Source organism: Erythrolamprus reginae, chromosome 3 (assembly GCF_031021105.1).
Source record: "Erythrolamprus reginae isolate rEryReg1 chromosome 3, rEryReg1.hap1, whole genome shotgun sequence".
NCBI classification, from domain to species: domain Eukaryota; kingdom Metazoa; phylum Chordata; class Lepidosauria; order Squamata; family Dipsadidae; genus Erythrolamprus; species Erythrolamprus reginae.
The window spans coordinates 55,131,408-55,153,122 of record NC_091952.1 but is presented as its reverse complement, the minus strand read 5'-3'; the positions used below and the strand labels follow the sequence as shown (position 1 = coordinate 55,153,122).

At 38.8% G+C, this 21,715-nt stretch overlaps 2 protein-coding genes across 29 annotated transcripts in view; one reads left to right on the top strand and one right to left on the bottom strand.

The window, feature by feature from the left end:
* LOC139163957 (biorientation of chromosomes in cell division protein 1-like 1) overlaps positions 1 to 21,715 on the top strand; it is a 102,164-nt gene that overhangs the window by 74,855 nt on the left and 5,594 nt on the right. For 26 of the 27 annotated variants that reach the window (XM_070745373.1, XM_070745352.1, XM_070745369.1 and 23 more), the window contains 2 exons: positions 2,197 to 2,331; positions 3,635 to 4,312. In XM_070745373.1, coding sequence (XP_070601474.1) covers positions 2,197 to 2,331; positions 3,635 to 3,808 — 309 coding nt within the window. In that variant the 3' untranslated portion in view covers positions 3,809 to 4,312. Of the gene's footprint in view, positions 1 to 2,196; positions 2,332 to 3,634; positions 4,313 to 21,715 lie in introns of those variants that run through there. The other variant, XM_070745347.1, reaches the window with a different exon arrangement.
* The window catches only part of PRICKLE4 (prickle planar cell polarity protein 4), a 35,754-nt gene continuing 20,869 nt past the window's right edge, over positions 6,831 to 21,715 (bottom strand). Inside the window, exons 4-9 of one of the 2 annotated variants that reach the window (XM_070745374.1) lie at positions 19,876 to 19,983; positions 17,203 to 17,340; positions 14,933 to 15,136; positions 13,615 to 13,801; positions 11,207 to 11,530; positions 6,831 to 8,241 (exon numbers count right to left, since the gene is read on the bottom strand). In XM_070745374.1, the coding sequence (XP_070601475.1) occupies positions 7,667 to 8,241; positions 11,207 to 11,530; positions 13,615 to 13,801; positions 14,933 to 15,136; positions 17,203 to 17,340; positions 19,876 to 19,983 (1,536 nt within the window). In that variant the 3' untranslated portion in view covers positions 6,831 to 7,666. The remainder of the gene's footprint in view (positions 8,242 to 11,206; positions 11,531 to 13,614; positions 13,802 to 14,932; positions 15,137 to 17,202; positions 17,341 to 19,875; positions 19,984 to 21,715) is intronic. The other variant, XM_070745375.1, reaches the window with a different exon arrangement.

Sequence of the window (21,715 nt, the reverse complement as noted above, 5' to 3'; positions counted from 1 at the left end):
TGTGGGGAGTAAAGGAGAATATTGTCACATGTCATGATGTTATCCTAGGAATGATGAAATTAAGTATTGTACATCATTCTCATCATGCAACTGACCCAAATTAGTTGTCGGTGAAAACTAACATCCCAAAATTCCCTTTAATTTACATCTAGTTTGTCGCAATACAGGTCCTTGACTTACAACTGTTCATTTAATGACTATTAAAACAGCTCAGAATAGATCCTTTAGATTCAATTCAATTTATTAGATTTGTATGCCGCCCCTCTCCAAAGACTCGGGGCGGCTCAAAACAGTAATTAAACAATATTATAGCGAAACAAATCTAATATTAAAAGAAGCATATAAAACCCTATCATATTAAAAAGCAAACGGCACATACATACCAAACATAAATATAAAAATATAAAAAGCCTGGTGGAAAAGGTGTCTCAACTCCCCCATGCCTGGCAGTATAGATGGGTCTTGAGTAATTTACGGAATTTACGGAATTTACGGAAGACAAGGAGGGTGGGGGCAGTTCTAATCTCCGGGGGGGGGAGTTGATTCCAGAGGGCCAGAGAAGGCTCTTCCCCTGGGGCCCGCCAAACGACATTGTTTAGTCGGCGGGACCGGGAGAAGGCCAACTCTGTGGGACCTTATTGGTTGCTGGGATTCGTGCGGTAGCAGGCGGTTCCGAAGGTAGTCGAGACCCATAAAGCATTTCCAGTTCTCATAAAACATTGTGCTGCTCTCTCTCCCCCAGTCACATGATTGTGATCCGGGGTGCTTGGCAACCATTCACACTTACAATTTGTTGTCAAGCACCCCACAATCATGTGATCTCCATTTAACGATTTTCTTTATTGAATTTCCCAAAAGGTCAGTGGGGAAGCTAGCAGGGAAGGTTGCAAGCTGCTGCTATCAGCAAAAGGATTTTCCCTCCATGCATGAAAGAGAATTCTTGGGTTGGGCTGGAGAAACGAAGCTCAGATTCCCAAGTTCTGAGCTTCGTTCCTCCAACCCGCAGCAAGCTCTCAAAGGCTAGGGAAGTGGTCCTTTTTTTGCACCAGAAAGGCAGGGGCAACTTGGCAGGATGAAGGCAGTGGCAGAACTAAGAAAGACAGGGGAGCCCAGTGTTTTCCTTCCCTATTGTTTCTTGCTGGCAAAACAGCCATGCAATGGGCATGTGTAAGAACCACTTGAGAGATGGGAAACAGAACATGAAGGAAGTCTTGGGAGGCCCAAGCCAAGTGGGTTTCAGCCGGCATTAGGCCTTCCAGGATCTCTCACCTGGCACCCCAATCTTCCCCTTTCTGTTCATTTAACCCATTGGTTCTCAACCTTTCTAATGCCACGACCCCTTAATACAGCTCCTCATGTGGTGACTCCCAACCATAAGTCTAACGCCAATTCTCCCAACAGAGCTTTAAGATGATTGGCAGGAAGGTCAGAGGGACGCCCCCACTGTAAATGCCTGATTGGTCGGATTGTAAAAATATGTTCCAAGGCGCCAGAATAGAAGCTTTAGTTCTGAACACCATGGGAAATTTGTGTTTTCCCGTGGTCTTAAGGCGACCCTGGTGAAATGGTTGTTCAACCCCCAAAGGGGTCCTGACCCCCAGATTGAGAACTACTGATTTAACCAATGCATTGGGAAGAGCAGAGATGACTGTTTGTTACTCGAAGTAGTTTATTTAACATTTGTCCTGACTTTCAACTCTAATGGGCAGGCTTCATTACAATCATAACTCAAGGACTACTTGTACTGGAAAGTTAGATCTATTTTGCAGCAAAATTATTATATCAATAAAGCAGAATATTCGTAGCTCATAGTTGAAATGAGGAGTCTTTACTGCTCTCTGAGCTTGCTTGTTTTCATGCAAACATTTCATTACCCTAACTAGGTAACATCATCAATGCTAGGAGTGTTGTTTGCTGTCATTTTATATTCTGGTGCCTTGCCTGTCTGTGTGGGTGGTCTTAGGGATTCTTTGTGGTTGGGCTGTTTATTGATGGCTCTTTGGTAGGTTCTTCATTGTTTACTTGAATTTTGGTCTGAAAGTTAAGGACCCCTCAAATTATTATATTTCCTTATTATATGAATATTTTTTACAGTCAACTTTTATGACATGCTCTGCAGCAGGAGTTTCTTTAATTTGGGGAGGCTGTTGTTGGCCTTTATAACTACATATCTCATTGGGGAATTTATTGCTACAGTCATCAACCAAAAAGAAGAAAACAAGCTCTTCTTGCCACCTTAATGCTGAAGAAGAAACTAATTCTTCAATCCCATCTTGGACTCCTGAAGACCGATCTGCAGCAGTGCTGGCAAAAAAAGAAGAGCTTGAACAGGTAAGGAGAAGCTGAACTTGTTCTCCACTGGCTCCCAAACATGACCGACAAAGATAACAAAAAGAAATGGTAGAGAGGAAAGAAAGAAGACCTCAGAAAACTAGTTGTGGAGTCAGAAGACTTAGCTTGTGCATTTCATCTGCCTGCTTAAGGATTGGGCTTCTTTGTATTCATTTATTTATTTTCAAGCCATTTGTAGCTGAGACTATAATGAAGAACTACAGAATCAGGGAACATAAGCACATGTTATGAATATTAAAATTTGTTGCAAAATCAAAACCAGAAGCACACACAAGGACTGATTCAGCTGGATTCATAAACTTTTTATAAACAAAGTAACAGATGAATTTACAATATCATTAGCAGAGTTCTTCTTCAAGCAGTTACAGAGAGCAGAGAACAGTTAGTTTCATTTCAGCAGAGCAGTACAGAGAGGAAGAGTACAGACTGAGCCACGCCCAGCCTTAAATTTCTCAGTTTTTATTCTTGGCACAGACTCAAAGTGGTTAACTCCCATTGGCTGACCTAGTTACCACTGGCTCCCCCAGTCATAAATATTCTAACAATGAATCCAAATCTTAGTTTGGAAATTAGATTCTGAGAATTCATGGTTTGTTTATAGTGAGTATGAAAGGAAGATGACCCTGATGAAAACATGCAGGTGGTATTGCATGTTTCATTCAAGGTCATTTTTCTTTCTCGGTACACATGCATTTAATATTCCAGAAGTAGCTGAACAATGACCGTCAACATTTCTATAATTGGCCATAAACTGTGGCTGCTAGGTTTTTCAAAAGGCCCAGCTTTGCCACACGTGCTTTAAAGGAATAACTTTGTTTTTCAATATCTTTGTTTCAAAGAATTTATCATCTTTGCCCAATCAGTGTACATTTTCAGTGTTACCTCCATAGTTGAACTCAGCGATGTTCCAAATGTGGATGAGGCTGTCACACTATAGGGGAGTCCATACACTGAATTCATTGTAGTTCAGTAGATTCATCTGAATTCTAATAATTTGAAATAATACTTCTACTATCCACATGCATATCATATCAAGTTTATTCCAGAAAAAAAAAATTCCAAACATGCATGCTTTGTGCATTCTCTACTTTGAACCTTTTAAAAACAAAGGATACATATTTAATTTCATATATTATTGGGTGTGTTTTTCTCCCCACTCCCCTTTATGTTATTCTGATCATTGCTACAGCCCCAATAAATTATAGACAGGGTATTCAGTAGTGTGGGCTTAAAAATACATTGCTTGTCCATTGGGCTGATAGAACTTGGTCTTTCATTTTAGGCCTATCTGCAGGTCCTTCTCAACTTTGGAGTAATAGCCATCATGCTGGTGGAAAAGGAACCCTGTATGGTAGAAACCGTGAGTTCAGCACTACGAGCTAACCTGAGAAAGATTGGAGACTACTATGAATGTCTGCTAAAGAACTACATTGACAGCTTAACTGAAGCCAGCTGAGAGGACATCACATTGGCAAATCTACCTAATGTACGTGAAGTCTTTTTTAAGACAATGGGAAGAGGCTTCCTGTTCTTCAAGCCCAGGATGAACGATGGCCTTGCAGAAGGCCTCTGTCTCCCAAAAGAGCTTGAGGAACCACTTTCTCCTGCAATGACTACAGGCTGCAGAAATGACAGCTAAAAGAATTGAAAGTATTGTTTTAATATCAATCCAAAGACTTGGGAAGAGAACATTGGGAGGAGGGAGGCAAAAAGTGTAAAAAGATGTGATGCCGAATGAACTCTGAAAGGCTCAGGTAACTCAGGTCAGGTAGAATACCAGTAGAATCTACTAAGATTTATACTTCGATTTACATAGAAGCATCACATGTTCTTGGTAGCGGGGAAGAAGTTCTTATTGTTGTTTATTAAAAAATATGTTGAGCAGTTTTGAATGTTTTTACTCTTGTCAAATCTATGAAGTAATATTTTTTAAGAAACAAAATAAATTTGAGTCAACTTATCTCTTAGAGCTGCTTTTATTGGTGAGTTTGACTTCAAGGTGTTGTCCCTATTCAGACATATTTTTTTAAACTTCTGGTTGAGTTTATCAAGCTAAGCATTCAAATAAGATAATGAAGGCAGGCTCAGTTTTTCTTTATCTCAGCATCTTTTCAATATAGTTCTATGTGGAACTTTGGACAGGATTAGAGCTAGACTATTTCTGCATCTTATTTGTGAAAGAAAATTGAATGGCTTACTATAGCTCCCTGCCCGGATTTTGACAGATCAGCTAAGGGACCCTTCACACAAGCAAAAATAGAAACATGGAAACATAGAAGACTGACGGCAGAAAAAGACCTCATGATCCATCTAGTCTGCCCTTATACTATTTTCTGTATTTTATCTTAGGATGGATCTATGTTTATCCCAGGCATGTTTAAATTCAGTTACTGTGGATTTACCAACCACATCTGCTGGAAGTTTGTTCCAAGGATCTACTACTCTTTCAGTAAAATAATATTTTCTCATGTTGCTTTTGATCTTTCCCCCAACTAACTTCAGATTGTGTCCCCTTGTTCTTGTGTTCACTTTCCTATTAAAAACACTTCCCTCCTGAACCTTATTTAATCCTTTAACATATTTAAATGTTTCGATCATGTCCCCCCTTTTCCTTCTGTCCTCCAGACTATACAGATTGAGTTCATTAAGTCTTTCCTGATACGTTTTATGCTTAAGACCTTACACCATTCTTGTAGCCCATCTTTGAACCCGTTCAAAAATTAATAAATTAATAATTTATTAATTATTAATTAATGATAGGTGAGACAATAGGACAACCCCCACCCCAAATGGAATAACACTGGATCCATATACAGCTTCTTACCAAGATCCAATGTACTGTAAAAATTGCCGTCTAACTCATTTTATTGTCTTCCTACCCTTATTCCCACAGATGCAGGGTCTGCTTTTCAGATCAACAAATACCATCTTGCACAAGCAAGTGCAACTGAGTCATTTCTGCATTTTAATGGAGATGGCTGTAAATCTATTGTTTGTAACAAAAAACCCCGCCTGCCTGGCTTGTCGCCTGGGCCTGACATTGGTTTGGTCTGTGTTCAGCATAGCACTTCCCTGATGGGCAGGCAATATCCAATAATAGCACCACTACTGGTAGAAGAAGCAGACCTCGCTGCCTGCTGTCTAACCCATAACAACTGGTCTCCATCTTCCCTTAAAATCTCATCTTGCAGCTAGTTTGAAGCAGTATTAAAAACTGATAATATGCTGACCATAATTTATCTCAAGGAAAATAAGTTTCTGATCCTTTTTTGGTTGACTGTACTCTTGATTTGTCATCACACTCATTATTGAAATAATTGGCTATGTAAATGACTACAGGAGACATGAGGAAAGCTTTGGAATATTATTTCATGGTGCTTATGACTCATCAACAAAGGATGTGTCAAGGAGCTACTACATGTTGGGAGAAGATAGTCCACAATTGAAAGGATAATTCTTAATTTGGCAAAAGTACTGGAAAAATGTTTTCTATTTCTATTAAAACCCAATGAAGATGCTCCACGATTTGATATATGAGCTTCCAGAAACATTGCCATAATAACTTTGTTAATGCTTTCCATCCATTGCAGATCCTGTCCAAGGGGAGAAGTTTTATAAATAGCTATAAAGATTAATCAGATAGGCTATGTATAGTATCTATGCAGAATTTAATTTTCTAATATTGAATGTGACATAAAAAGATTGAAACTATCTCACTTTTGTCTCCAAATTTATCAAGGCTTCACTTCAAGGAAGCATTTTCTTAAAACAATCAATGAAAACACTGATCTTTATGCTACAAAATAACCTGTCTTTTTTGTCTTCCTTTAGCCTAGCAAAATTGAAGGAAAACATTCCTTCTTGTTGACTCCTGGCCACTTCTCAAATCCTGAAGTGAGAATTTGGTTTCGATTTAATTGACTTAATTCCTCAAGAGAAGTATAAAAGTGGCTGACAACAGTTGAGTCAGACGAAAACACTTCTTGCTGATGCTGCTTCTTTAATTCGAAGAAGCTGCACCAGCTTCCAGTACACCTCATCCTAGGCATCCAAAGGAAAGGTGATTATTTTCTTAATTCCTGCCTCTTCTTTTTCAGTGAAGAACATCGCCTTCTTAGATTAATCTTTCCCAAGCAAAGTGTAACTATGCAAAAAGGCCTCTCTTTTAGCAGCATGAATGTGGATGTGACGTATACGAATGTAATCTTTGTGCTTCATTGCTGTAACAATCACCCTTAATACATTTTTCCTCCTAAGTGCCACACCTGATGTTATTTTTCTACTTTTTATGTCTATAGTTGAACTCTCTATATGCTCCACTAAAAGTGAATCACATCTCCAAACCACTTACCTCACCCACTTTTCTTTGCACTCACTCTTACCCTGTCATTGATTTGAAGACTTTAACATCTGTAGAGGCTGTGGTTTCAATTCCTGACCCACTAATTTCACTGTATGACATTTAACCTCAAATCTCATTTGGGAAATTGTATTTTATTTCGTTAACTTCCAGAACATACAAATCTGTGCAATAACATAGAAAGCAACATCCAATCATAACTGCTGTTATAGGAGGCCCCAGTTTGTTACAGTAAGTTAATGTTCCAACCACAAGTGTGTGTTTGCTGAGTCAGCTGCAGACATTCAAATGAGGCTGTATGCGATGCTGAGATAGGAAATCTGAGTCAACATGAAAATAAGTCCTGTAGCAGAATGTTTTAGGAAAACATGTTAAATGCACAAAACAGGAATAAGATTGTTTCCTTGACAGGTGAAACAGCATTAAGTGGTTAGTTTCTTCAGAGCAAACGTGGAGTAATCATCTTGCTAACCTGAAATACTCTCGGTACTTGGCAGAGCCAAGGTGGAATACTGTAGGCTTTTCCCCAATAGCATCAAAACTAAATACAGTTTATATATAAGCAGGTAGCATATTTTTTCTTTCTTCAACATCTAATGTGATGGAGAAAATTTAAGAATTAATTTGAGTGAACCAAACAAAAGTGTTTTAGAGAATATCTTATAGCCAAGATGGCTGCTATCTTTATTTGATTTAATAAAAGTGTGCTGACTCATTAGAAATAATCCTATTATCGCATCCAAAATTATAAAACAAACGGTGACTTTTTAATCTGCTTTTTGGATTTAGAATTATCAGCCGTGCAGCAGGAAGAGAATGGAATATGCATGCATGCATGCATTTTTGAGCATGTTTCTGATGCTAATTTTAATCTATTCATTGCAGCATAGTGCTTTCATTACTGTCTCTTCCCTATTTGCTTTACTGTTCAGAGGGCTGATCCTTGCCTGACTGTTAGGATATACTACAGTGTTTGCTGTTGCCTCTTGCTCTAGCGGCCCATCCCATTCCTTTCCCAAGTGTTTCCTGCTCCATGTTGGTGAAAGCTCCACATCTGGAACCGGGCTTTGGAATTGGCTTCCCAAAGAAGAATCCTTCTGGTTCAGAGTCAGAAGAGGATGAGGATGAGCAAGTGAGGTACTTGGAACCATCTAATTCCTCAGTAGCTTCCTGTTCTCCAGTGCTGCCTTCATGTATTCGGTCTGGAAAATCTGTAATAAATGCAGATGCCTGTGAGGCTACAGAGTGCCTGCTTTTGGAAGTCTGCTTGTGGAAGTCTGCTTGTGGCCGAGACGTTTCTGGAAAATATGTTTTCAAGTTGCAATTATCCCTCACAACTGTGGTGCTCCAAGCTGTGTCCGTGGGATGAGGGATGGAGATTCTTACGTCCTCTTGAGGGGAAACAGTCAATGATTCAAATACATGAAGCTGTGGGGCAATAGTTCTATTTTTGAAAGGAACTGATTCCTCCTGGCTGTCAGATTCGGCATACACTGAGGAATTCCCACATGAGTGAAGCCTTTCAGTGACTGCAAAAGGAATGAAAGGTTAGCATTTATGAGAAGTGTGCCAGTCCAATTGTCTCTCCTTATCTCATTTATCTTTTCTTCCTTTCAAATATGTTCACCTATACTTTTATATCTTTTCTTCTATTCTTTTCTTTCTTTATATTATTACATATCTATTCTCTTCAATGTGTATTATGTATTGGACAAAATGAATGAATGAATGAATGAATGATTGATTCCCAGAAAGTGTTCCAATAACCATTTGCTGGCATCAATGAGTTAGCAAGAGATTGAAATTATCCTCAGACTTATTCACACATTACTTTAAACGATAGTTTTATTTTTTACCCTGCTTTATTGTATAAACTATAAAAGCTTGATTCGCAGAATTTGCTAAGAATATTGTGTTAGTAACTACAGCGTCTAAGCTCGTGTACCACACAGAATCAAACCAGACATTGTGTCTTTGCATTTTATAACTCAAGTAAAGGTTCCAGTTATTCTATGAAGCCATTTCATAGATTCATTGAGTTATTTAAGTTACAGAGTCCTGTTCATTGCAGGAATTCAAATTAAATTTTGATTACCATTCAGTTATAATCTACTAATGTGACTGTATAATCTGCCTTAGAATTTTGCCTGGTCCATAGTTTCCTGGATTCTTCTTTCTTCAGTTTTTGAAGATAGAGACAACTGCCCTTCTGTAGCCATGTTTCCTAAACTAGTCCTGCAGAATTTCTCAGAGAGAATGTATATAATCATATATAATCCTCCAATTATGTTAACCGCACCATCAGCAAATTGCTTTTGTATTCCAGTTAGATTCATTCAACTGCAGTAGGTAATTCCTTATATTCTTATAAAGGTAGAACTGGAAATCTGTTTCTCCAAACAGCTCTTTATAATTGGCCGAAGAAGAGACTAACTGAAAATAGGAGTTAAATTAGTTCTGCCCTTTTTGTTGCTATTCTGTTAGCTTTATATGCTATTCATGGAACAACTGGAACACTGCTTCTTTTAAACATAACTGATTGATTGTTCTTGGCATCTTTAATTGTGGTTTTCTCATCTGCATGTCTAGGTGTAGTCTTCCATGTTTGCTTCTCTCTGTTAATGAGTCCCTTTATAACATTTCAGATTTTCATTAAGCTTTTGAAGAAATTATATTGGTTTTTCTGTTATTTACATATTTTTCCTCATTGGAATTCTTTGCAATTGTGCTTTTAAGAACTTGTGTTCTATAAATTCTTACTTATCTTTCCCAGTTTTTCCTGATATTTATTGCTGTTCTGAAATAATTAAAATCTGCTTTTTTGACATCTAAGATATGTAATCAACCACACCCAGTGTTAGCTTCCATTAATTTCAAGAATTCCAGAATTGTATGTCATTTTCATCCAAAGGTATCATTTTTAATATCCGTGTTTCTTCCTGTCTTATTTTTTTTTTTTAACCCTGAAATAAGCGCTGGGCCTTATTGCCATGCATTCAAAAGCACATTTGGGCTTATTATCAGGGGAGGTCTTATTTTGGGGGAAACAGGGTACTATTGCCATTGTTGGAAGCTACCATCAAGCTGATTGGTTTGCTATTTCTAAAACCCTAGAATCTCCTTGTTTTTCCTGCCTGTACATGCCCACCTGCAATCTCTGAGTAGTGAGAAGAGACATGTAATAGTCTGTAACGCTCTCTACCTGGGGCTACCTTTGAAAAGTGTTCGGAAACTTCAGATCGTGCAGAATGCAGCTGCGAGAGCAATCATGGGCTTTTCCAAATATGCCCATGTTACTCCAACACTCTGCAGTCTGCATTGGTTGCCGATCGGTTTCCGGTCACAATTCAAAGTGTTGGTTATGATCTATAAAGCCCTTCATGGCATCGGACCAGAATATCTCCGGGACCGCCTTCTGCCGCATGAATCCCAGCGACCGGTTAGGTCCCACAGAGTTGGCCTTCTCTGGGTCCTGTCGACTAAACAATGTCATCTGGCGGGACCCAGGGGAAGAGCCTTCTCTGTGGCGGCCCCGACCCTCTGGAACCAACTCCCCCTGGATATCAGAGTTGCCCCCACCCTTCTTGCCTTTCATAAGCTCCTCAAAACCCACCTCTGTGGTCAGGCATGGGGGAATTGAAATTTCCCTTCCCCTAGGCTTATAGAATTTATACATGGTATGTTTGTATGTATGATTGGTACTTTAAATTGGGGTTTTTTAGATTATTTTTAATATTAGATTTGTTTTCATTGTCTTTTTATTGTTGTTAGCCGCCCCGAGTCTGCGGAGAGGGGCGGCATACAAATCTGATTAATAAATAAAATAAATAAATAAATCAGCTGCCTTCTTCCTACAGCACACTCCCATAGATTACCTTCAAATGTGCAGTGATAATAGAGGTTAGTTGGAAGCTCTGTGGGAGTATATGGAGGTTATATTAATTATAGAATCTTAGAAAAAACTGCAAGAGGACCAGATTATCTCAGGGACCGCCTTCTGCTGCACGAATCCCAGCGACCAGTTAGGTCCCACAGAGTGGGTCTTCTCCGGGTCCCGTCAACTAAACAATGCCGCTTGGCAGGACCCAGGGGAAGAGCCTTCTCTGTGGCGGCCCCGGCCCTCTGGAACCAACTCTCCCCAGAGATTAGAATTGCCCCCACCCTCCTTGCCTTTCGTAAGCTACTTAAAACCCACTCTGCCGTCAGGCATGGGGGAACTGAGATACTCTTTCCCCCTAGGCCTTCACAATTTTATGCATGGTATGTCTGAATGTATGTTTGGTTTTTACTTTAATGGTTTTTAATTGTTTTTATTATTGGATTATTGTGTATACTGTTCTATTATTGTTGTTAGTCGCCCTGAGTCTCCGTAAATCAAATTAAATCAAATCAAGAGAGTTTCAATAAGAGAAAAACGTCATTTGGCCAGGATCAAATAGTTTCTCTCCCCCCCCTCCCCCCCAAATTCTAGAGGATGATATGCAAGAGCATTACCAACCGCACCTGTCCTTTCTTGACGGCCATCTCTTTGAGTTCTCGCAGTTTCAGAGGAGACGTCAGGGCTGCTGTTTCTAGCTCTTGAAATTGGGGTGGAGTCTGGGGATGGAGCAGAGATGAAGGCAGAGTCACAGGAATCCGAGCCACTGGAAGACAAAACTGACTCCTTTTCCAAACTACAGGCCTCAGAGCAGAAGAGAAGACCATTGTGAATGGTGATTGGCTGACCCAGCAATGCTTTATGGCAAAGGGTGCAGCAGAAACATGAGTCTTTGCTGTGCCAGTGTTGACCTTGTAGTACGATCTGTTTACTGTTAATACCTGTGAGGAGAGAGTAATCAACAAAGCATTTTACATCCTGCAGTGTTGCTGGAAAACTATTTACTTCCTAACTTGGTTGAGAACAATCTCTCCCTCATGTAAAAGACAGAATAAAAATCAAGTTTCAAAGTGTGTAAACAAAAGACTGCACGATTAATATAAAATCAGAACTTTTTATAAACATGAAGTGCCCTTGCATGCTAAAGTAAGTCTTAACATCGTAATCTTTGTCCAAACTTCACAAAGCTATACATCAGCACTAGTAATACTGATTTTATATTACTCTTTCGTTTTTTATTTTTCTTGGTTCATATTTTGGGAGATGAACCTCTGGCTTTCCAGCTGCTGTTAAACCACAACTTCCAGAATTTTGTATTATCAGGTGGCTTTGAAAACAGATTAAATTCCTACTGTAACACCATCTCACATACAACCACTCACTCAGAGGTGAGAACCACAGGTTTCAATGGAACTTTTTCCTAGACAGTAAGTATAGGACTCCAGCTGCAAACCAATGGCTAAACAGCCACAAAATCCAATAAATGAATCCAATAAATGAATCCCAATAAATGAATCTGTCAAATCCAGAGAAAGCTAGTTAGCGAACTATGATTTAGGCAGTCATCATAAACAGTTAACCATATTATTCAGAGGTATAATAAATCTAAAATTACTGCATGCTTGACACCTATTACGCAATTTGAAATTGAGATTTCCATTTGATTCAACAAAGCAAAGCAAAATATATATTTAGCATTGCAACTATTGCATTATCTAAAATGCTTACAATATATACATAGTTTTGGTTAGATTACTACTACTGTTACTGCTTTTACACAGAATATGGCCTGATCCTAGCAACTGTAAATAAAGGTAACACTTTGAGCTTCAAATAGCAAAATGGAAAACATATTTGTCATAAACTGACAGATTTTTATATTTGCAACAATAACAATTGTAACGAGAAGTTGGCCTAATGATTAAATTAGACACAAATTGTACCTATTGTGGTTATAAAGGGCATATTAAAGCTTGTCAATTTTCTCTGGTAAAGGTTTAGCTTTTCGTGTAGTTTGGTAGCAATGATTTGAACTTAGAATCTTATACCTAGTGGTATGGCCTTAAAGTGGAGACAGCTAGTGTAACACAGATGCTTGCCCTTAGACACCGATAGGTAAATCACAAGAAATCATCATTTAAACACTGTTGTTTATGGTACATATTGATAATATCATGAAGAATATTAGAAGTGTGAAAAGTAATAGTAAGATCAATCTAATAGTTTATCAAAACATTCCACAGGAAAAGATGCTGTATAATTGCATTAATGTATTTATCTCATCTCAAGTCAAGGTTGACTCAGCCTTCCATCCTTCCAAGGTTGGTAAAATGAGGATCCAAATTGTTGGGGGCAATATGATGACCATGTAAACAGCTTAGAGAGGGTTGTAAAGCACTATGAAGTGGTATATGCTATTGCTAAATGCTATTGCTATTGTTAATACTGATATAATACTGGAAAGTAGGGTTACTGCAGAACCTCAGTTTGTTGGCAGTGATCACTATGAGTAATTTCCAATTAAGTATACTTTGTTGCTTCTATCTTCACATGTTTTGGTTCTCCTTTTAAGTGAGCATTTTTCTCATAACACTATGAATACCAAATACGTAATAATTAAAATAAAAACCAGACATTGGCATGCGTAAATGCGATAGTGATGGCTTAAGATGAATTATATTCTTATGCATATGGTAGCTGGTACAAATCTGTAATAGCAAGTTTTATGTCATGTTGTATCTTGATTTTGTCACTTCTTCCACCCTCTCATTATCTTCTCCAGTAGATACACATAGATGCCCACGTGTATCTTTATAATCATGTAGTCCCCTCTGAGTAACATTCAGGCAATCTTTAGGCAAGTTGATACCTCTGAGAAACGGGAAGGGTAAACTCTCTGCACATGCTTTGCTTGCAAGAACATGCCAGATTCACTCCTTAATAGACAGCACTTGTCTAGATGAGTGATGATCTGAGACAGATTTATACTTTCCTTTACAAGTCTATGGAAGGATTCTGGACTCACCAACAACCTCTCCACAGGCTTGACAGATATCTGCATAAAGACTCTCAAAGCAAGCACAACAGCAAGGCTGTCCACCCTTCATCACATATTGCTGAATGCGCAGGGGCAAGTCACACTCGAGACAGCAAAAGTGTTCTTCATGCCACCGCATGCCTTCTGCCTCCACGCACTCAGAGGTGAAGATCAGCTGTAGAGACATAAGAGATGAAAATTCAAAATCCTATAAACTAGTTATTAAGGTGAAGTACACAGTGTACCAAGTTTTCTTTCTAAGCGCTCAGGCTACACAGCTATTATTTACTCAACCCTTTGCAGACTCTATCCTATAAATCAGGTTTTCTGCTTAAAATGACACCATATTTTTCCAACTGATAATGTTCTCTTGATATATATCAAATAGGTCATAATATATTCTTTAAATATCTCCAAAGTTTTCAGGCTTGAAACCATGTTAAATATGTACACTTTGTTTACTTTTGCCTGTTTTATTTTGATGTTTCTATGACAATTATCACTACCCAGCAAAGTCAAGAATTCTGAAACTGCACTAGTAACATACTGGTCACTGCATAGTCTTAAGTGTTTTATCTTCCATGTACCTAATTCTCTTACCTATTCCCAATGAAAAGATCAAAACATTGAAGGGAAGTAAATTTAGGACTTTCTACAGGGGAAAGTCCTAAATTTACTTAAATCTTGGTTAAATCTCCTCCAAAATAAAATTTCTTCAGTTATTTATTTTATTTTTATTTATTTATTTATTGGATTTGTATGCCGCCCCTCTCCGCAGAGTCAGGGCGGCTAACAATGATAAAAACAGCATGTAGAAATCCAATTAATAAAACAACTAAAAACCCTTGTAATAAAACCAAACATACAAACAAACATACCATGCATAACTTGTAATGGCCTAGGCGGAAGGAATATCTTAACTCCCCCATGCCTGGCGGCATAAATGAGTCTTGAGTAGTTTACGAAAGACAGGGAGGGTGGGGGCAGTTCTGATCTCCGGGGGGAGTTGGTTCCAGAGGGCTGGAGCCGCCAAAGAGAAGGCTCTTCCCCTTGGGCCCGCCAAACGACATTGTTTAGTCGACAGGACCCGGAGAAGGCCAACTCTGTGGGACCTTATCGGTCGCTGGGATTCGTGCGGTAGCAGGCGGTTCCGGAGGTAATGAGGGAGGAAATTAAAAATCCCATTATATCATGAATCCACTCCTATGGGTAACAGGATTCTATTTCCAATCTATCAGTCTGGATTTGGAAATGGCCAAGCTAGATATATCAGTTGATTTAATTACAAGAGCACAAGCATAACTACCTGATCACAGGAAGCACAGCGAGGGCGGAAAAATTCTGCATGGTGCCGACCACAAAAAATCTTCTCATCTCGATGGAAGTAAATTAAATCTATGAGTGGTTGCTGGCAAATGTGGCAGACGAAGCAGGTAGGATGCCACCAGTACTCTTCGCCCAGCTTAGAGGCAAATACAGCTTGGTCTCCTCTGATTATATTCATATCGCACTAAAAATCAAGCAGAGAGAATTTCTTTATCTAGGAGCCTGAATATTCATAAATTATTAAGATTGCTATGCATGCTTTAATAATAATAATAATAATTATTATTATTATTATTTATTGGATTTGTATGCCGCTCCTCTCCGCAGACTCGGGGCGGCTAACAACAGTAATAAAACAGCATATAACAATAATCCAATACTAAAAACAGTTAAAAACCCATTATTATAAAAACCAATCATACATACAGACATACCATGCATAAAATTGTAAAGCGTATATCAATCCCCCCATGCCTGGCGGCAGAGGTGGGTTTTAAGCAGCTTACAAAAGGCAAGGAGGGTGGGGGCAATTCTAATCTCTGGGGGGAGTTGGTTCCAGAGGGCCGGGGCCGCCACAGAGAAGGCTCTTCCCCTGGGCCCCGCCAAGTGACATTGTTTAGTTGACGGGACCCGGAGAAGGCCCACTCTGTGGGACCTAATCAGTCGCTGGGATTCGTGCGGCAGAAGGCAGTCCCGGAGATCATCTGGTCCAGTGCCATGAAGGGCTTTATAGGTCATAACCAACACTTTGAATTGTGACCGGAAACTGATCGGCAACCAATGCAGACTACGGAGTGTTGGTGTGGCATGGGCATATTTGGGGAAGCCCATGACTGCTCTCGCAGCTTCATTCTGCACGATCTGAAGTTTCCGAACACTTTTCAAAGGTAGCCCCATGTAGAGAGCGTTCCAACAATATTATTTTACTCACGCAATTTAAATTGTGAGTGAAAGGAACATGCAAAATGCAATACAGTATTAGCAAATTGCAATTGTTTGCTTAGCTGTTTTTTCTGCGTATAGTTCTATAGCAGTGATGGCTAATCTGTGGCATGTGGAGCCATATCTGAGACCAGGCGAGGTGACGCCCTACGTCAGTTCTGATTTTCAGCCATTTTTGTTCTCCCCAGAATTCAGGAAAGCCTTCTGAACCCTGAGGACGGTGGAAAATGCTCCAACAGCCCAAATGGAAGTTTGGAAACAAATTTCCATTTGGCTGTTGGCTGTTTTTCGTTCTCTCCGGGCTTCAGGAGGCTTTCCTGAACCCTGGAGATGGCAAAAAATGGCCCAACGGTCCTACCGGAACTCCAGAGGTTTCAGTGAAGCCTGTGCACATGAACGAGACAGGCAGTGCGGGCAGTATGTATGCGCAGGGGGCAGTGAAGGTGCACGGTGGGAGTGCATGTGCTATTGTACACATGTCCATCCTTTAGGCACGCGAGCCAAAAAAAGTTCGCCATCACTGCTTATAGTGTTTTGCTGTTTTGTGTGTAATATTTATTCATTCATTCATTCATTCATTCATTCATTCATTCATTCATTCATTCATTCCAATACCCAATGAGGGTTTTAGTGGGTATATATCTATATACACCTAGTAAAATACATGATGAAGGTTATAGAGGAGATACTCATAGTAAAACATATCTAAGAAATAATAGAAAAGAAGATATAGTAATAGAACATATCAATGAAAGAATAGAAGAAGAGATAAAGGAATAGAAGAAAGGAGTAGGAGATATAGGAGAGCAATAGGACAGGGGACAGAAGGCACTCTAGTGCACTTGTACTCGCCCCTTACTGACCTCTTAGGAATCTGGATAGGTCAACCGTAGATAATATATATATATAAAAGACAAAACACTATAAACAGTGATGGTGAACTTTTTTTAGAAATGCAAGGAATGACTACATAATATTTGTACTGGTTGGAGGAACATAGAGTCATTACCTCCTTTTTCATACATATATATAATTATATATATATAATTTTTCATAACAAAGGAGGTAATCACATTATGTTCCTCCAACCAGTACAAAAATTATGTAGTCATTCCTTGCATTTCTAAGATTTCAGTAAACACTGTCTATGCCTTTTTCTCCGACATAAGGACCTACAACTTCCACCTGCACTTGTTAGCATATCCAAAGTCAGTGTAACTGCAAAGATCACACTAAGTAGGGAAAACGGCTAGAGATCAGCCCAGACAACTTCATAATATGTCCAATATCATGGTAAGAATAGCTCACCTTTCTGCATAAGTACTCTTGAGCTGTGAGAGGCAGATGACGTAGAACTCCCTGTCCCAGCGATTCTTGTTGCCGCCATGCAGCAAAGGTACGGAGTTGCTTTCTTTCTTCTTCACCGATGAATGGACAATATCTCTCCTTAAATTAAAAAAAGCAAAATTGGTGCCATGATCCAAAAGAAGCACCTAGATAAAAATATACATTTGAGATGCAGGAACAAAACAGGTGTTGATCAACTTGCAAATATTTTTGAAGTTTTATTGTAATTTCCAAAGATTCTTTTCAGACTTTGTTTTTGTCTTCCTTGAAAACATTTTGCTTCTCATTCAGTTTGTGAGAAGAAGAAATCTAGAGTTTGATTCTATAGCCCTCAAATTAATAGTAGACCTCGAATAAATTGCCATATATTACAGAATGAATTGAAATGATTGCTTAAGAATAAAGTGCTTTTTGGTAATTTGTTGCACCAGTGCAATTTATGACATGTATTTGCAAAGAAGCAGATTCAGATTAAGGACAGTAAGATGTTGGGAAACAGGGAACTGAAAGTAAAGGATGGGAGGAGATTTCACCTGTACACTCAAGTATGTGTTAACTGATGGTCAGTATGAGCGTACAAGGAAGTAAGTTTTGAAATGCATACAGAAAAGTATAAAAAGAATGTTTGAGATGAGTTCAGGGTCACTGGCCATAGTTAATCCTTGCTGGACTCTGCTGTATCAGTGGACCATATTGCAATGGGTTATTGATGTGAATAAGTAATGTTATGATGGCTGTCCATGAAATTGCTCATGAAATAAATCTCTGAATCTTAAAGTAAGAATTATTGTTTGTGTTGCTGTTTTCCATTTCTTTTATTGGAATATTTTTATTCCAATGAGAAGCAAAATGTTTGAAGGAAATCCTCCACCCAAGAAAGTCCAAAATGTGCCTTTTGAAAAGCGCCTTTAGAACAACCATGACCTAAACGATTGAGGATATGCATAGGCATTTATTATTATAACATCATTTTATTTTCATATTTGTATTTTATTCAATATCTGGTCGGCTTGGTTAAAAAAATTGGCTTGTAAATATTTAAATAAAGATCTTGCTGCAAGCAGTTTATCTCATTAGTCAAAACCATATCATTCATATGTCCACAATAAACTCCAATGCTATATTTAGTTGGCAGCTCATTTCTCTGCACTCTTAGCTCTTTTTCTCTAACATGATTCTGAAAGTCTATGCATATCTACTCAGAAGAAATCCTACTATGCCAACTGTGACTAATTCCTTTTCTCTAAGACCTATTTTTGTCCGATACACATTATTTGGAAGGAAAAGTTTTAAAAGCCTGGGCAGTGTGTCCCAATTTAATCATCTATTTAATATTTGACATTAATTTTGGAGTCAGTCCTGCCCGTATGGAGGGTACCAAATTGAGGAAGAAAGTGCTAGCAGTTGGCTACAGGGGTGGGTCCTGGCTTACCTCATTGCCAGTTCGCTTCTCGATGTGCCCTGCGCGCTTGCCATGCGGGCACATACATAGTGCTAAAAACCCAGCTTCTATGCATGTGCAGAAGCTAAAAACAGCTCCTACATGTGCGCAGAAGCAAAAACCAAGATGGCGCCGCTGAGAGAGCCAGTTCAGGAGAATGTCCAACTAGCTATCTCAGCCAGTTTGGTGAGTGTAGGGAAATTCTTGCTACCGGTTCTATAGAACCAGTCTGAACCGGCAAGAACCCACCTCTGGTTGGCTAAGTCATTAGAACAGCATTGCAACAATAGCTTTAATCAAAGCTGGATACTAGCTAGTGGATGTGAACCCAAACAGTTGCATATTTTGTGTAGACAGACAGAGACACTGAATTTTAACTTAACTTCAGTAGGTCAGAAATCTCTTTCTGTTGTTAAGTTCTTGGAAATAGAAAATAAAATACTCAGTCAGCTTTCTGACTGGAGTATCCTAGAACAGGGGTTTCTAACCTCCAGTCTGTGGACCGACACCAGTTCATAGCATGCCAGAAATACAGAAATAAGCGAAGCCCCATCCTCAGAATGCATGTAGCACATGAAACCATGGTCTGTGAGGTCTGCGGAAAAACCTTTCTTTACAGAACCGGTCCCTGGTGCCCAAAAGGTTGGGGACCACTGTCCTAGAGGACCTCCATGAGAGCATTAGTTGCAAGTAAGTTTGGTGATCCATGTGACAATGGCACTCTAGCACAAGGGGCCACAGGGGCGGTATAAACATATCTTCCCAATCACTGGGATGACAAAATAACAAACCATGTCATGATATGTAATGCAACTCTGCACTGCAACATGAAGAATAAAATTGTGCTACTCACCCTCTCTTCCCCACAGGCATTTGAATCACCAAGTTAGTGCATTGTTATTATTTATTACATTTCTATAGCACCCATCTCACCTAAGTGACTCCGGCCTGTTTACAGCATTTGTTTGATTACCTTTTCTCCATATACAGTATATAAAGAGAAAGCTTCTCCTATTGCTGTTTTTTAGAAAGATGATGGAATTGCATGACTAGAATTTGAAAAGAATGGATAACCCAAATCTTTTCAGTGCGGAATAATTTTTTCAGGGGCAGAAGAAAATAGTTTTAGCGGAACTCTTCAATCAAGTGATATAGGAGTAAAAAAGACCTGGATAAGGTTTTAAGGCGCTTACATCACAGTCTTGTGGAGGCAGTTGGTGGAGGAGAGTTTTGATGCGGAGCTGATTGTGAATAGCAGCAGGTACCACAGCTGATGGAAAAGAGCTGCTGTTTGGTAATACCTGTAAAAGTAAATGAGATGGCAATGAAAGAGTGATATTGTGGGAAAAGAGTTTTCTGCACTATCCTCTTTCTTACAGATTATCTTCTCTAAGCTTGATAAAATACGGTAATCTGAGGTCCCTGCCACATTAAGAGATAAAGGGATAATTAAAACCAACAAAAGAAAGAGAGGTAATTTACTTCCCATTTATTGTATAGCACATAAACTAGGAAAAAAAAGTTTGGCAAAAGCTAGACTTGTCCTCCTGCATATGAATTTGATCAAGCAGTTTAGACTCAACATGGGAAGTCTCCTCACCAAAAGAATAGAAAAATTGGGCAAAAAATATTTTTTAAAAAAGTTTATTTGTTTCCTGTACTTTTCCATAGCCTTTTCGATGATGTAATTAAAAATATTTCCCAAAACATTTATTTATATTTTACAATAAAATTGTTGAAATGAACAGAAATATATTTATAAAGAAAGAAAGAAATATTTTTTGGAAATACAGTAAATTAAGAAACAAGGGAAGATACAAGGGCATAGTGAAGCTTTCCTCAGTATAGCTTTAATATGAAAATCATAAATTATCAGACATAGAAAATACTGATAATTTCAAGTTCAGAATAGAAGACTGATTAAACAACATTTCACAATTCTGAAAATTATGAGTAGCCTGTCTTTCTCAGCCTTTTAATTAAGTTTAATAAATCAAATTATACATGAAACATTTTATAGAGCAACAAAATCGTTTCATATCTATAAAGAATTTAGTATTACACAGATTTCAAATTTCCTCCCCATTACTTTTTCCTTTCCAAAATAGAAAGGGGATCTTTGTTTTTTCCCACTGCTTCAAAACCGGCAGTTTACATCTTCAAGTGATATTACATTTTCAAGTTGCAATCATCTACTGATTACAATCCACCTGTTTTCAAATTCTTTTATTTCCTGGAATCAAGCTTGACAAAAGGTCATGTGTGCAATACTGATATTTACAGAGAGTTGTGTGATGTGGGTTTAGTCCCTTGCTACTGTCACAACTCCAAGTGATTATCAAATGAAAACACTATTCACTAGCTGATCTGGAAAAAAATCTCAGCAGAGTTAAACCTTGTGAATATTTAAATAGGAAATGAAAATAAAATCCCAGAACCTTAAACTTGTGTGTGAAATTGAGGGAGGAAAACATCTTGCAATAAGGCAGTGACAAATCATATGGTTTGAAGAAGACAAAAATGATCTTCTGACTTCAGTGGTACCTCATCTTACGAACGCCTCTTCTAACGAACTTTTCAAGATACGAACCCGGTGTTTAAGATTTTTTTGCCTCTTCTTCCGAACTATTTTCACCTTATGAACCCAAGCCGCTGCTGCTGGGATGAAGGGGTTTCTTTTCCCCCCTTTTTTTGAAGAAAGAAAAGGGAGGGGTGGCTTGGAGGAGGAAAGACTGCATTTTAAAAACTAGGAGAACAGCGTGCTTGCAGGCACTGAAAGAGTGTCTTTTGAAGAAAGAAAAGGGAGGGGTGCCTTTCTTCCTTCCCACTCTCCCTTTAGCCTAGCCTTGCTTCTTCCACCCGCCCCCTTTAGTTGCTCCTCCCTGCCCTCTGTTCGCCTCCCTTCTAAAGTTTGGGATTTTCCTGAAGGATTTGCACGTATTATTTGCTTTTACATTGATTCCTATGGGTAACATTGTTTCATCTTACAAACTTTTCACCTTACAAACCTCCTCCTGGAACCAATTAAGTTCG